The sequence below is a fragment of the Triturus cristatus genome, chromosome 2_1 (genome assembly GCF_964204655.1).
Source record: "Triturus cristatus chromosome 2_1, aTriCri1.1, whole genome shotgun sequence".
In the NCBI taxonomy this organism is placed as follows: domain Eukaryota; kingdom Metazoa; phylum Chordata; class Amphibia; order Caudata; family Salamandridae; genus Triturus; species Triturus cristatus.
Window position 1 is genome coordinate 773948408 of NC_140581.1, and position 12953 is coordinate 773961360.

Here is a 12953-nt window from a genome sequence, read left to right on the forward strand (position 1 = left end):
AACAGAAGAACAGAGAAGAAAGGAGAATGGATCTGACAAAGACAAGAAAGGCAGCCAATAATGAGCAAAGAGCTGACACATAGCCCATGTATATTATACTGCAGGCAATAGGTGTGCAACAACAGACAGGTAAATCTATATGTAGGCAAGACCTAAAATGGACAGTGGGTCCACTCTAGCTCCATGCCAGCTCCGTTCCATGCATATTTGGATTAAGTACTACATTAAACGATAGTACAGTAACACACAAGGTCTTAGTCCAATTATTAACACTCTCTAGTCGGCTATTGGGTAGTTTGTAATCTTGTTTATCATCAAATCACATTACCTTTTATAATGTAATGTCTTCCCAGTTAAAAATGTAGCCAGATCACACCTTAAGATTGTTAAGAAGCATACCAGAGAATGACTTGTAGTAACACACTGATAAACAATGTAAAGATGTCAGTGAGGTGTTTAATATAAATGTGCACATTCAATAAGAGGGATAAAATGAGTCACTTTCTATCCTGTGCCGTCGAACAGCTGGACTCTGAAAATATTCGATACATTTCTCTTTCCTAGTGTAATGTGATTAGAACCTAGCTGTGTTCCATTAGCCACATCTATCCATTTTTTTACTACTGTATACCATCTGCAGGGCAATGCTGTTTCTTGATGAGAAGTGTGGGGCGTCCACAGCTTTTTCATTCATTGTTATTACATCTCCGCATTGTCTTCTTTTTAACACAAGAACGTTATAAATGATGTAGAAATGTTAGAACTTTACACCCCTTTGAAGAAAATGTGTCTTTATCAATCTCTGACATAGTCAATAGTTCTGCTTCAATGCGCGAACCCATGAAAAGGACATTTGTGCATAATTGCCTGTGCATGCTCTAGCACAGTCCTTTCACCTCACTGAAATCACTGTGCACATATTCGGTAGACGGTAGCTATGGTGCATACATTCGATAGCCGAATCATTGGTGCACACATTCAGTAGACAAAGCATGGTTTCAACATTCAATAGACAGAGGTCACATTTCCTTTAATCATGCCAAAAAAATGCCTTTGTCTGTAGAGGCAGTCATTTTTTTTCTTTCAGAAACTTCATGGACAGTTTTTTTTTACTTATGTATCTAGGTCTTGTCCTTTCACTTGTAAGTGATATTCCAGACTCCACCCTAGGAACAGATGCAGCTTGTGTCCGGAGGCAGTACAAACATTACAAAATAACAAGCGAGTCTCTTTTGCCACCCACGCGACCATTGGGCCATTCTCCCACGATGATTTACTCGAGGAACAACTGTACTCTGAAAACAGCTTTTGTAGCGATTGACAGAGAAACTTCTAGTGTGTAAACGTAGCTGATGATTAAATCTAATATTATAAAAACTAGATGCTATGATCATTGAGGTTTCAAAGATATGCAGAGTCTTCTCGCTATTCCTTTCTGTTAGATCATTTATAATTAGATGTAATCACGTCCTAGGTGAAAAGTTTAGCTCTACTTGCAAATGACACTCTTGTCAAAACCGCTGATGAAGCATGCAATATTTATTTTCCCAGCTAAATCTGTAGAAAGATGTTGAATATACTTTAATGTGATCGTGCACATTTCATTAAGTTGTGTCTAACTAGGACTGCATTAAAATGTTTCTTGGCATTTTCTTAGTTAGGCACAGCTTCATTGAAAGATGTACTAACAGATAGAAAATGCAATAACCGCATCTGCGCCATTCATAAAGGAGGGGGCTTCCACAACTACATAATTACAAGTAAAAATGACAGAAATGCAGCCGCACATGTGGAAATAAAGTTGCACGCACCAATATTTACCCAGGCACGCATCGTTAATTCTTCAGACCTGAACCTTCGCTATCCATGCAGTGGCGGCTCCTCCACTAAGGCGGAGGAGAGTCGCCCACACAAAAAATAATAAGATAGTAACATAAGGTTATTATCATTTTATATTTAGGCTACAGGCCCAGTTTTGTTTAAGGGGCAGGTCGGGGCTGGGCTGTCAGCCAGCGGGGGGCGGAGTGGTGTTTGCACCTATGTGCGTATTTGGCCGTCTGTCTCAGACTGGCCAAACCGTCATGCGCACTTTGCATGTTCTCCACCCTTATTGTGGAGAACATGCCGAGGCTCCCACTCCATCTGTGAGCGCCAAATAGCGGCGCCAAATATCGGCGCTCAGACCAATCACGACGCTGCTATGAGCAGCGCCATGATTGGCTAGGAGAGACTGGGAGCCTGGGTGCTTCCTGTTCCTGCATCGTCAACGGTGGAAGAACAGATTCGAGGCAGCGGCCAAGTAAGTGCATTAGTGCATTTTTCTTTCTTTTATTTAATCCCCCTCCTGCCTGCCTCACCCAGCCCACCTCACCATCACGACCCCATTGCAGCTGCCACTACATCCATGTTTTACATGAAAGAAGAACATCCTATTTTAAATGGGAGAACGGGTAAATCGGTCACCAAAGGCTAAATTTGCACAGGAAATAATACATTTGACTGCGTTTTTTGCTGTATTTCTTTACATCTTGTGCACAGATCAACTCCTATTGGAGCCATTCTAAAATAAAACATTCGGAGGCCTAGAACATAGGTGAGGTACGACAGGTTGATGTTGAACAACAAACCTTCACCCTTTTCCCAAAATATCAATTGCTTGTTCTTCCTCAGGACACCCTAATCTCTTCACAATATCCCATACCATGGAGGCAGGTGCTGCCAGCACACACCTCTGCTCATTCATGCACTTTTTCAGGTTTTATCTCATTTACATGTTTGTGGCCTTTGACCTCCTTTCGTAACTTGGTGGTGCAACAAAATACTCTTGCGACATTATTCTACGAGAAATGGTATCTATGAACCGATTACCATTGCAGTTTCTGCTGTTTAAGACATGGTAGAAGAAAAAGATCCATGGTGCAATGCAGGAAAAGTGCCTATACTCACACCAACCATAACCTCAGATTTCTAGACTTTTCAGTTTGTGGGTTCTCCATAGATGCCCAAGTTGTCTTCTCCATCCTTACCTTACCATCCGACCTTCAATGCAAGTTGATTACGGTTCGATATATTTTCAGTGATATATTTTCAATCTACCATGTGCTGTACAACATAACATGTGCACTGGAAGTGCTAATTTAAGGTATGGTCTGCAACTGGTTTTGACTGGCTGGTAGTTGAAGAGTTCTAGTAGCTGTTTTTAACCACCTTAAGGCAGTTGTAAATATTTATGTGATACTGGAAATTTAAAGAAATGTGTTTTTTTTCTGGAAATGTGGTAGCATGGTTTAGGTCTCTAGCGTAGCTTCAGCACACAGCAGAACACAGCAAATTCACATAACACACATCAAAATGACAGCAGAGCAAAAACATAGAAGACAACACAACATAGCAACCACAGTACAACACAACAATACCACAATGCAGTATTGCAATACAAATACATAACAGGACATAAAAAGGAACCAGCATGTCACCACCACAACAAAAGGCATCAAATAACTAGGTACATTTAGAAACTAAAATACCTGCTGTGTTCTTGCAACCACTTGCCTTTGCCAAGATTGCAGGTAAATGATGTGATCTGCGGTTCTGTTCCAGTGTAATGGAAACTGTCTTGTAAAGAATTATGATACATGCAGTAACCAGGTGCAACTATTGTTTTCACACATCCACTACCTCTACAAACCTAGGGGCATATTAACAAGGAACAGGGAAAATTAACGCAAAGGGCGCTTAGCGTTAATTCTTTTAACGCCCGCTATCACTGGATAATATCGCCTGGTTATCGCGTTATTAACAACGCTAGCCACCTAGGCGATAAAAAATCCAGCGACAGCGGCATTTTGGGAGGTTATCGCTGGTAATGCAGCGATAAAACTACAAGGATAGGGATATCCTTGTTGATAGCCCATGGTGGATTTAGCCATGTAATCCACCTCCCATTGGATTACATGGCTAAATCTGAAAATTAGCAGACGTAAATAAGCAGCGTTAACCGTGGTTAGCGCTGCTTTTTTTGTCTCTAACAGGGTTAGCGTGAAGCTTGATAATAGGAGAAATGTAGCTTAGCGACATTTCTCCTATTATTTTGCTCTGGAATGCCCACTTTGCATCTCATTAGAGATGCAAAGGGAAGCATAGTGAAAAAGGGTGCTAACATACGATTTTGCATGTTAGCCCCCTGTTGTTGATAGGGCGATATTTTTATCTCCGCTTCTTTAGCTTTTAATGCCAAAAGAACGGAGATAAAGCCCTTGTTAATATGCCCCTTCCTTTCTTAACAGAGTTGTATATGGCATTTGCACCAAACATTGTAAAAGTTACAACGAAAGAAATATATTAGCAACAGCCAAAAAAGTTTTGTGATCTGGGTCCAGATTTTGAACCTATAAAATCATAAAGGAATGCTATTCCTTTGCTTACGTTCTATGCCCTTGTGAATTCCCATAGAAGCCCATGTTCACACCGGAACATGGGTTTCAATGGGAATTCACAAGGGCATATTATCAAGCCCATTATCGCCGCTTTAGCGGCAGTTTCCTGTCGCTAAAGCGGCGATAGTTTTAACTCCGTCCTTGATAATATGGCCCAATGTTTCTAAAATTGATAGCCATCTTGGCTAAAGAGAATTCAACACATATAGCCATATACAGACAAAAGTAGTCATACATTTGTGACAATAATCTTTTATTTTACGAAAACACAATCCCACTCAATCAAATAAATCAAGAGTTCATGGTAAATTATGGCCATTATATTGGAGCCTACGTTTGCTCTTTTACTGTCTATTTGATTTATTAATATGCTAAAACAAATAACTTTTTGTATGTACTACTGCAGATTTGCATTTTCATAGCATTGCAAATAATAGGTGTTAGCATCAGCAAACTCAGTGGTAGTCATTTTATTGACTTTGAAAGGATAACATGATGCTGCTTTTGCATGGGCGTTAAACCTACCGCGCGTTGGGTGATTCACAGATCATAGACCGACTTTACCATTCCACATTTATGCTTTTTGTTATTAAGTGAAGCATCCTTAAGCTGGCTCCATAAAGACCCCAAGTATAATATTCAAAATCAAAGCAACGTTTGTACTAAGAGATTCTCCCCTTTCCCCCACTCAAAGGCTGTGCAAATCACTTGGAAGGGGTAGATGGGACACTTAACATAGGAGAACTTCGGTTTAGCATTGCCCAGCTCTGCTAGGTTGGCAAAAGTACTGGCATGATGCAAAATATGTTTCCTCACCAGGTCTGCAAGCATCCATGTGGCAGATAATGTGATCTAGTAACGGCTGTGTTGTGATCTCTTTCAGTGGATCTACTATTTTATTTCCCTTCACTTAAGATCTACGTTCCATCCAGAAATCTTACAGTCAGCTCAATGCTAGTCTGTATGAGTGATGAGCTAAACAATAAAAGTTAATAGAACCAGAGCGACTTGATTTCCTTCATGGAGGCAGACATCTGAAAAATACATAATTATCATGTTTTTTTGTTTTCCATTAAATTGAATCAGGCTCACAGTGCATGTTTTCACATGCAAAATTTAAAAACTAAACTAGATGCTGAGGGTTCTACTGAAGTTCCCACTTTTAGGCAAAGGGAAGCGGTACCTTTACAAAGCCAGTAGGAGTCCAGCATATTTCTTCGCTCATAGTTGAATTTGTTTCCTTATCCCCTTGCCTTTTATATTGAGCATAATGTGATAAAGAAAGTTCCATGTACATCAATGCCAGATACAGTGTTGCTCGTGGTTAACAGAAGTAAATGTGAACATAATCAGATATATCTGTGCAGCGACATCAACTCCTACTGTGCAAATGTTCCTGAAAGCACAGCAAAATAGTCTATACTTTCCTGTGTGCATGCATTTTCATTGTAGGCCAGCAAGCAGTCTACTTGAGAGGAGTTGTGATCCAGCTACTTGGAAAATTATTTAGAGTTTGAGACAGCAGATTGAAAACCCGTCAGTGTGGTAGAGGAAACCACACCAATCACTGATGGATCTTCCTCCATCACCACAGGCCGAGGAAGATCTCTCATCTCCAGAGGTGGGCTCCACCAAACTCGGTGTTGTCCTCCTAGGAAAGGTCTAGATGACATGGTAACAGCCAATTCAAAGGGAAACACTGGCTGAAATCTCACCACGCGTAGTGCAATTTCCACCAAGATATGATGGTTCAGGAAATATACCTCTAAAGGTGGGTTAAATGTAAATTTGATACTTGTATAGCACACTACTCACCCGCAAGGGTTTCAAGGTGCTGTGGAACCCATCCTGGCTTTCCCTGTGAGGCATCCACTCCTGGGCACCCCCAAGGTGGAGGCCAGGCATCCTTAGCATTGTGGGGGCCGTTGTGGAGATTAAGCAAGCTACTGCCCAGAGTTGCAGAGTGGGACTCCATGATTGGAATAGGGACCAATGCGAGAATTATCAGGTCCATGGAATTTTTGAGCCCAAGACCCACCGAGGCAGGGAATTGAACCCTGGTCCCAGGCTAGACCTCTGCATCAGGGTCTGCTGCTCTAATCATTGAGCCACACTTCTCCACATTGAGCCACACTTCTCCACATCACTATTACCCACATAACACGTTTCTTTTGTGTTCTAGAAGTTTTTTGCCCACACGTCACACCTGCATACGGTTTCTGAGAAAGAAGGTCATAGATGTCATTTCATTTTTAGGTCTCGCCTAGACAGTGCATGCACTGTTTTGAAGAAACATGTTGTGTTTAATCTAGGGTCTTCAGACCACTCACAGGCTTTCCATTTTCTCGCTACAAAGTCGGTTTCATATTCGTGGTCACCCTTTGTCCCTGGCACGCATGGTCATGTCTCTTCTTGTGTTTTGCCCTCCGCCAGAGCTTGGAACAAGTACTTGTAAACATCCACTGCTCCTGTTTTTATGACCATATTAGACCCTACTTTTTCTATCTTTTTGCAGCACTCAACACAGTGCTTGTGCTTATGCCAGCTGTGTCTCCTCCCACCCACCCTCATGCCCCGTCCACAGATCACCCTCTCAGTGCTTTTCCCTTCATTGCTGCTACCAGTTTTCTCCACTTCCGCCCTCCTGTCTCTGCTTGCTTCCATGCACCTCCGCATGTTTGCCCCATCCACAAACTACCCCCTCACTCAACCCCATCACTGATTTAAACTCCCATTGTAGTCTGTTTCGTTCTAGTGAGTGGTGATCTGCCTTTTAATGTCCTGTTAGTGTATACCTGACTTGCTGATTGGAGCATGTGTGTACAGCTGCTATTACTTGGCACACGTGTAGACTCTATTTATTTTCCGCCCATGTGGGCACTAGGTGTGTCTGCGTGTTAACACCATATGTGATCATTCAGCAATGGCGTTTATAGCTGGATATTCAGACCTCAAATGAACCAGGTATGCATTATTACAGGGCATGTCAGAGCTTCTAAAGTACCTATGTCTTCTGCTGTCATTGCATAGGCCAATTTCTCCTGTGCAAAATGACTTATCTGTTCACGTCTCACCTTATTGCTACTCATTTCATAGGGTGGGACTCTTTATTTCTTCAAATTTCTCCCGTCTGGACACTTTCTTTCTTTTTCTGCTTCTATGTGCCATTGTTGCTTAACTTGAATTCTATTCAAAGAAGCCAGACTGAGTCTTGATGTCATCAAGGTCTGCCTGCCCCTCAGTGTCCATGGCAAAAGTAGGCACGCAAGATGAAGTGATTTGTCCAAATTCTTAGATGTAAATCTGACACCGGAACTCAAACCCGTTTTACCAGCTCCATAGTCAACAGCTCTGGCCCTTCACTGCATCCTCTCTCAAGAGGATGCCATATCATCTCCATAGCCTCAGTCTCAGATCCATATTTTGTTTTTAGAGATAATTCACTTAATCTCCCTGTTTCTAAATACAACAAGCTTTGGTAAGCCAGTAGGTTTCGTCAGTGTGAAATTTATTGTTTTTAGGTCTTAGCTAGACAGCGCATGCACTGCTCAGCTGTAGCGAAAAGACTTGTTGTGTTCTATTTGCGGGCTTACAAACCACCCATCTCCTACCATTGGTAAACTTCAGCATTGCTCTCATTTTCTTTGATCTCATTCGTCAAGGCATGCGAGCGTTAGGCCTTCTTCTTGTGTTTGGCCATCCCATAGCGCATGTACCAAGCAAATGTCTCCTTACACTGCTCACAATTTGCGCAGCCATTTTTTCTATGGTTTCAAGCCCTCCATAGGAGCATTTATGTTTTCAGGCTTACTCCCTTGTTTGCATACCACTACAATGCATGTGTGTGTGTGTACATAAACCAAGGCATTTCTTAAAAAGTTGTTAAAACTTCCGATTAGCCCAGAATCACAAAATGCTCAGCCGACCCCGAGATTTAAGCCTGGTTTCCCAGTTCCTCTGGAGGCAGCTCAGGCCAATGCACCACATCCTAATTTTACTTTAAAGCTCCTAAACTGTTTCTCACTATCACTTCCAAATTTGCTCAGCAAGACCCCGTTTGCATCAAACAATCATTGGTAAAACCAATTATTGGCTTTGTCAATGAGAATGTCTTTTAGTCTTTTTGTCTAGCAGCACATCTGCTGTTCAGCATAGCTCAACATCATTGAAAAAAGTGCTATGATGTGGCCAGCATAGGTGCTTGGCATCAGCTCAACATCCTGTGATTCTGGACTTTCAGCGGCTTTCAGCCATGCAGAACAGATGTGCTACTAGACAACATGGCTAATATATATTCACATTGACAAGGCCAGTAGCTGAGGCAATGTTGAGAACTATTGGCTTTGCCAATGCATGTTTCTTTGTGCAGATACAGCTGGAAATGGTGATTGACTAGGCCTCATAAATTGGCATAGTCTATTTCAGTCAAATAAAGCCTGCCTGATTAATAGCTACTGGTGCAGATGCTAGGCCAAATAGATTCATTTTAAAGTTGAAATTTGCTAAGCAATTCAAAGTTTGGAATGGTTTGTGATACTATCACATTTTCAGATTTCCCTTTACCTTTTAGGACCGACCAAAAGTGAATTTCTATTTCAATTTTTTAACAAAGGTTTTGTGATTTTTCTTTCATACAATGTAATCGTTATTCACCAGGTATACATCATCTTCCTATTGACTAATAGATCTAACCATACCTACAAAGTAGCTATCACAATTTAAGCAATAAGCTTTTCATCTCCAGATTGTAAAAAATAAAACGATCTCTAACCTTAGCGCAGTTGCTCGTCTTTGACATTAGCCTCAAACCTGTTTATGTTAGATCTCTAAGAAAAGAGCAGAAGACAGACATGATTGAATTTAAATGGTGCACACTGTGGGACACCTTTTATTATTTAAATTTTTAGTATGTACATTTTACTGATTTGCTCTCTATGGATTTTTTATAGGTTTCTGTAATTGTAAACGCCAAAAGCGATTTGGTGTTCCTTCATTTAATTCATTCCTATCATGTCTATTAATGATAGAGCACATTCAATTGTACATCTTGGCAAGAAATGGATTTTTGTTAAGCAAAAAACAAATCCTGCGGGGAAGAAAGATGTTATTGCTGACAGCTAATAGTGGAGCTGGGAAGGCATTCCTCCTTTTGAGTACAGATTAGCAGTTTAGGGAAGTAACTGTGCTCAAGATTTGGAGAATGATATATTTCTTGTATTTGCAGATGGAAGAGATTAGATGGGTCGGGCACTAGGAGTTTAGTAACTTAATATGCATACATGTGTCAATGATAAAATGTGAAAGGCCTCAAGCAGACTTTATGAAAGATGTTTTAAACTATTCAAGCTAACCATATTGTATTCTCTTTTCTAGATGCAGCAACTGTTTCATGAAAACTATGAGCACCACAGGAAAGGTTATATACAGGATCTGCACAACAGCAAAATTCATACAGCAATAACACTGCACCCGAACAAAAGGCCAGCCTACCAGTACAGGCTGCACAATTACATACTGAGCCGCAAAATCTCAGAACTGCGCTACCGCTCGATCCAGCTCCATCGAGAAAGTTTGGCCATGAGCAAGCTCAGTAACACAGAGATAAGCAAAGAAGACCAGCAGCTAGGAGCTTTGCCCTCCTTTAACCGCTTTCAGCCACATGCTAGAAACGAAGTGATAGAGTGGGAGCTGTTAACAAGTAAACTCATCTACTCCATGGCCGAGAACCAACCACCGTGTCAGAGTTTAAACAGCATTATGAGAGCATCGTTGGATGATACTGTGATGCAAGTGATGGAGATGATCAATGAAAATTCCAAATCTAGGGGGCGGCTTATCGACTTCAAGGAAATTCAATATGGGTACCGCAGAGTAGATCCCATGCATGGAGTAGAATACATATTGGATATGCTACTTTTGTACAAAAGGCACAAGGGAAGGAAAGTCACAGTTCCGGTAAGGCGCCATATATACCTCCAACAATCTTTCAGTAAGCCATTTTTTAAAGAGGCAGAGGAGCTTGATGTTCAAAGCCTGGTTGAAAGCATTACGGGTGATTCACAGTCACTCTCCTTCCTTTCAAATTCTTTGAAGATCTTAACATCGTTTCATGTCACCAAGGAAATGAGAGAAAATGGTGGCAAAAAAATTCATCTTCTTGTTCCCCTGGTTGGAAGGTACGATATATTCCTGAGGTTTATGGAGAACTTTGAGAAGGTATGTCTTGTTCCAAATCAGAATGTCAAACTCGTCATCATTCTCTTCGATTCCGACAACTACGTGGATTCCAACAAGCACATAGAATTGCTTCAAGAATACCACAATAAGTATCCCAAGGCAGAAATGACCATCGTCCCAATGTCAGGAGAATTCTCCAGAGGGTTGGCCCTAGAGAAAGCGTCGGCTCAGTTTGACAATGATACACTGCTGCTGTTTTGTGATGTTGACCTGATTTATACTTCAGACTTTCTACAGCGATGCAGAGATAATACCGTTCAGGGACAGCAGGTGTATTATCCAATCGTCTTTAGCCAATATGATCCAAAAGTTGCATATGGAGGAAACCCTCCAGATGACAGTAACTTTGTTTTCACAAAGAAATCAGGGTTTTGGAGAGACTACGGATTTGGAATCACCTGTATTTATAAGAGTGATTTAGACAAGGTTGGTGGATTTGATACATCGATTCAAGGCTGGGGGCTGGAGGATGTAGACCTCTACACTAAAGTGATAATGTCAGGGCTGAAACCTTTCAGGAGTCAAGATCCAGGGCTTGTGCACGTGTTCCACCCTGTTCAGTGTGACCATAACTTAAATCCTAAGCAATACAAAATGTGCTTAGGTTCCAAGGCAAGTACATTTGCGTCCACCATGCAACTGGCAGAAATCTGGTTAGAAAAACATTTAGGTATTGGATACAATCGAACTCTTTCCTGACATTTCTGCACCTTCCACCTTTAGGGGAGCTTACCTCATTATATATTATTTCTTCATCACATTTTCAGACTCATCTATGTTGTATTTCAAGGAACGTGTGTTGACCAGAGTTGACTTTTTCATTGCTCTGCTGTTCACCAATGAATTGTTCACAATCACGTTTTTAGGAGTGTTGTTTTTTTTGTTTTGTACTTATCTTTTCACTCGGAATGGAGTGACAATGATGCCATGGATCAGAGGATTCCCAGGAGCTCCATCGATCATAAAAGACTGCATCAGAACAATGTACTCTTGGGCTTTAAGATGCAATACCCGTCTCCGTCGTGTTTTGACAAACTTAATGTGATACAAATACTTACTGGTGAAGGTACCACAAAAGTGCTTTATTCCCCATCCGGGGAAGAGACTCTGTAACATAAACTTGAGTTTTATAATTTATATGAAGACTTAATTATATAAACACTACTTTTCTTCATCTTCAGAATTTTTAAAGTAAATGAAAATGCTATGATTGTATCTTTATTTTTTAAAAACAAATTTGAGGGGAGTCTTTACATGATCAATCGGTACTGGCTACCAAGGTCTAATGTCTTATTATATGTTTGTTGCAGTGTTTACTCTCAATGCGAATGAACTTTATTTTCTCAAGGAATCATGATTTAATCAAATTGTTCATGTACTGTACCTTCTAGAAGTTTGTGAACCAATGTCCTTCATTTGCTGGCAAGAAGATGAAATATGAGTGAACATGGTTATTTATAATAAAGTACAGACCTAACAGTATTCTTTTTAAAAAACACACACCTATTACCTTGCCTGGTTTATTTTCTAGATTGAATAACAACATTTTTTTTTTCTCTTTGCTCCCCTTAGAGTGAAACAAGGCACAGGCAGATTACAAACTACTTCAAAGTTTGTTAACAAAGAACTGTTGTCTTAATTAGCTGACCCACCCCTCTGCTGATTGCCATTTCCTCTGCTTAATTGCAGTTCTTTATTTGAAATTGCCATGATAACAATCTATTTTCAATGTACAGTGGGACTCAGTTTACTGATACTGCTTCTTAAACGAGATGAATAATTCAAGAAAAAGAAAAAATGTGGGTCTTACATAATATAGTTTAAAAATCTAGAGGACCAATTTTCGAGAGAGGGGGTAATTTGGGTGGGGACAGAAGGAGCATAAACTGGAAGCAAGCTCTTGATGTACTTTGACTATTCTTCCTCTCCTATTTATTTCCGGGAATGCAAATACAGTACCACATACAACTGTGCTTTATTTTTTAAGTTAAAATGCTTTATAAGTTCTTACACTGTTAAAATATTAAATATGCAAGTTTTTGTGTACAATTATATTTTATAAAGAGCGATTTCTCTGTAAAGCAGCTATTATCCTGAATGTGTCCTAGTGTGATCAAATGATTAACTGCATGTCTCCTCTCCTAGATTGCACAGTTAATTAGATTTTGCTTTCCTATTAATAGGTTCTCAACACATCATTCCTACGTTGGTATCAATGAATTCGTCAACTTGAGCTTTTATCACGAGCAAACCAATCCGACGCGGTTTGAATATATTATT

The 12953-nt window shown here is 40.4% G+C and overlaps 1 protein-coding gene across 1 annotated transcript in view; it reads left to right on the forward strand.

Moving 5' to 3' along the window:
• Positions 1-12173, forward strand: part of CHSY3 (chondroitin sulfate synthase 3) — a 565351-nt gene extending 553178 nt beyond the window's left edge. Inside the window, exon 3 of the mRNA XM_085632715.1 lies at positions 9810-12173. Coding sequence (XP_085488841.1) covers positions 9810-11372 — 1563 coding nt within the window. The 3' untranslated portion in view covers positions 11373-12173. The remainder of the gene's footprint in view (positions 1-9809) is intronic.
• The last annotated feature ends 780 nt before the right edge of the window (positions 12174-12953 follow it).